The sequence below is a fragment of the Fulmarus glacialis genome, unplaced genomic scaffold (assembly GCF_000690835.1).
Source record: "Fulmarus glacialis isolate BGI_N327 unplaced genomic scaffold, ASM69083v1 scaffold9754, whole genome shotgun sequence".
NCBI lineage: Eukaryota > Metazoa > Chordata > Aves > Procellariiformes > Procellariidae > Fulmarus > Fulmarus glacialis.
In genome coordinates, this window is record NW_009206087.1 from 20123 (window position 1) to 21427 (window position 1305).

General features: G+C 47.7%; 1 protein-coding gene across 1 annotated transcript in view; it reads right to left on the bottom strand.

Moving 5' to 3' along the window:
- Positions 1 to 1102, bottom strand: part of LOC104075195 (protein EFR3 homolog A-like) — a gene marked incomplete at its 3' end in the record, with an annotated part of 15593 nt that extends 14491 nt beyond the window's left edge. Inside the window, exon 1 of the mRNA XM_009575619.1 lies at positions 951 to 1102. Within this exon, the coding sequence (XP_009573914.1) occupies positions 951 to 1057 (107 nt within the window). The remainder of the gene's footprint in view (positions 1 to 950) is intronic.
- Between the last annotated feature and the right edge of the window lie 203 nt (positions 1103 to 1305).

The window sequence follows — 1305 nt, forward strand, 5'->3', positions numbered from 1 at the left end:
CGCAAGGTCAGTGAAGACGGAGGGGGAGGAGGTGCTCCAGGCACCGGAGCAGAGGTTCCACTGCAGCCCGTGGTGAAGACCGTGGTGACACAGGTTGTCCCCTTGCAGCTCATGAACGACCACGGGGGGAGGCAGATATCCACACTGCAACCCACAGAGAACTCCACGCTGGAGCAGGTGGATGTGCCCTGAAGGAAGCCGCAGCCCATCGAAAGGCCACGCTTGGAGTAGGCTCCTGGCAGGAGCTGCGGCGCATAGAGAGAAGCCCACGCTGGAGCAGGTTTTCTGACAGGACTTGTGACCTATGGGGCACTCATGCTGGAGCAGTCCATACCTGAAGGACTGTACCCTGTGGAAAGGACCCATGCTGGAGCAGTTCTTGAAGAACTGCAACCCATAGGAAGGACCCATTTGGAGAAGTTCGCGAAAGACTGTATCCTGTGGGAGGGACCCCATACTGGAGCAGGGTAAAAGCATGAGGAGGAATGAGCAACAGAGACAAAGTGTTATGAGCTGACCGCAACCCCCATTCCCCATCCCCCTGCGCTGCTCAGAGGGGAGGAGGTAGAGGATTCAGAAGTTGAGCCTGGGAAGAGCAGGGCGTGGAGGAAAGGTGTTTTTAGCTTGTTTTTATTTCTCACTATCCTACTTTGTTATGAATTGGCAATAAATTAAACTAATCTTCGCCATGTCGAGTCTGTTTTGCCCATGACGGTAATTGGTAAGTGATCTCCCTGTTCTTATCTCAACCCACGTGCTTTTCATCTTATTTTCTCCTCCTGTCCTGCCAAGGAGGGGGAGTGAGAGAGCAGCTGGGTGGGCACCTGGCAGCCAGCCAAGGTTAACTCACCACAAAGGGACTGGGTCTGTCTTAATGCGTTCAGAACAAATGTGATGAAATGCAGCTACCTGTTAGCATCTATTTTTAATGCCGTGACTTATTTCCTTACCCATAGCGATGTCTGACAACATCCCTGCTCAGTCTCTCTGCTAGGTAAGCACCAATTCGATCCAGCTTTTCTGGTGCAGAAACCGCATAGAAAGTCAACTTCTCCATATCAGCTTTAACAAGACCATCCTAAAAACGGACATACAAAATATGAAATAAAAAAGTTCACACAAAGTACAAAGCTTTTGAAGTGTTTTTCCTTTTGTCTACTCAACATTTAAAGATCTGAGCCATACAGATGCGAATAAGCTACTGAAAAAAAAAAATTTTTGAGCAAAATTGTCAATAGCTTAGCTGCAAAAATTACCAACATAAAAAATTAAATAATTTTTTTTTAAAGAAATGAAGCAGCTATC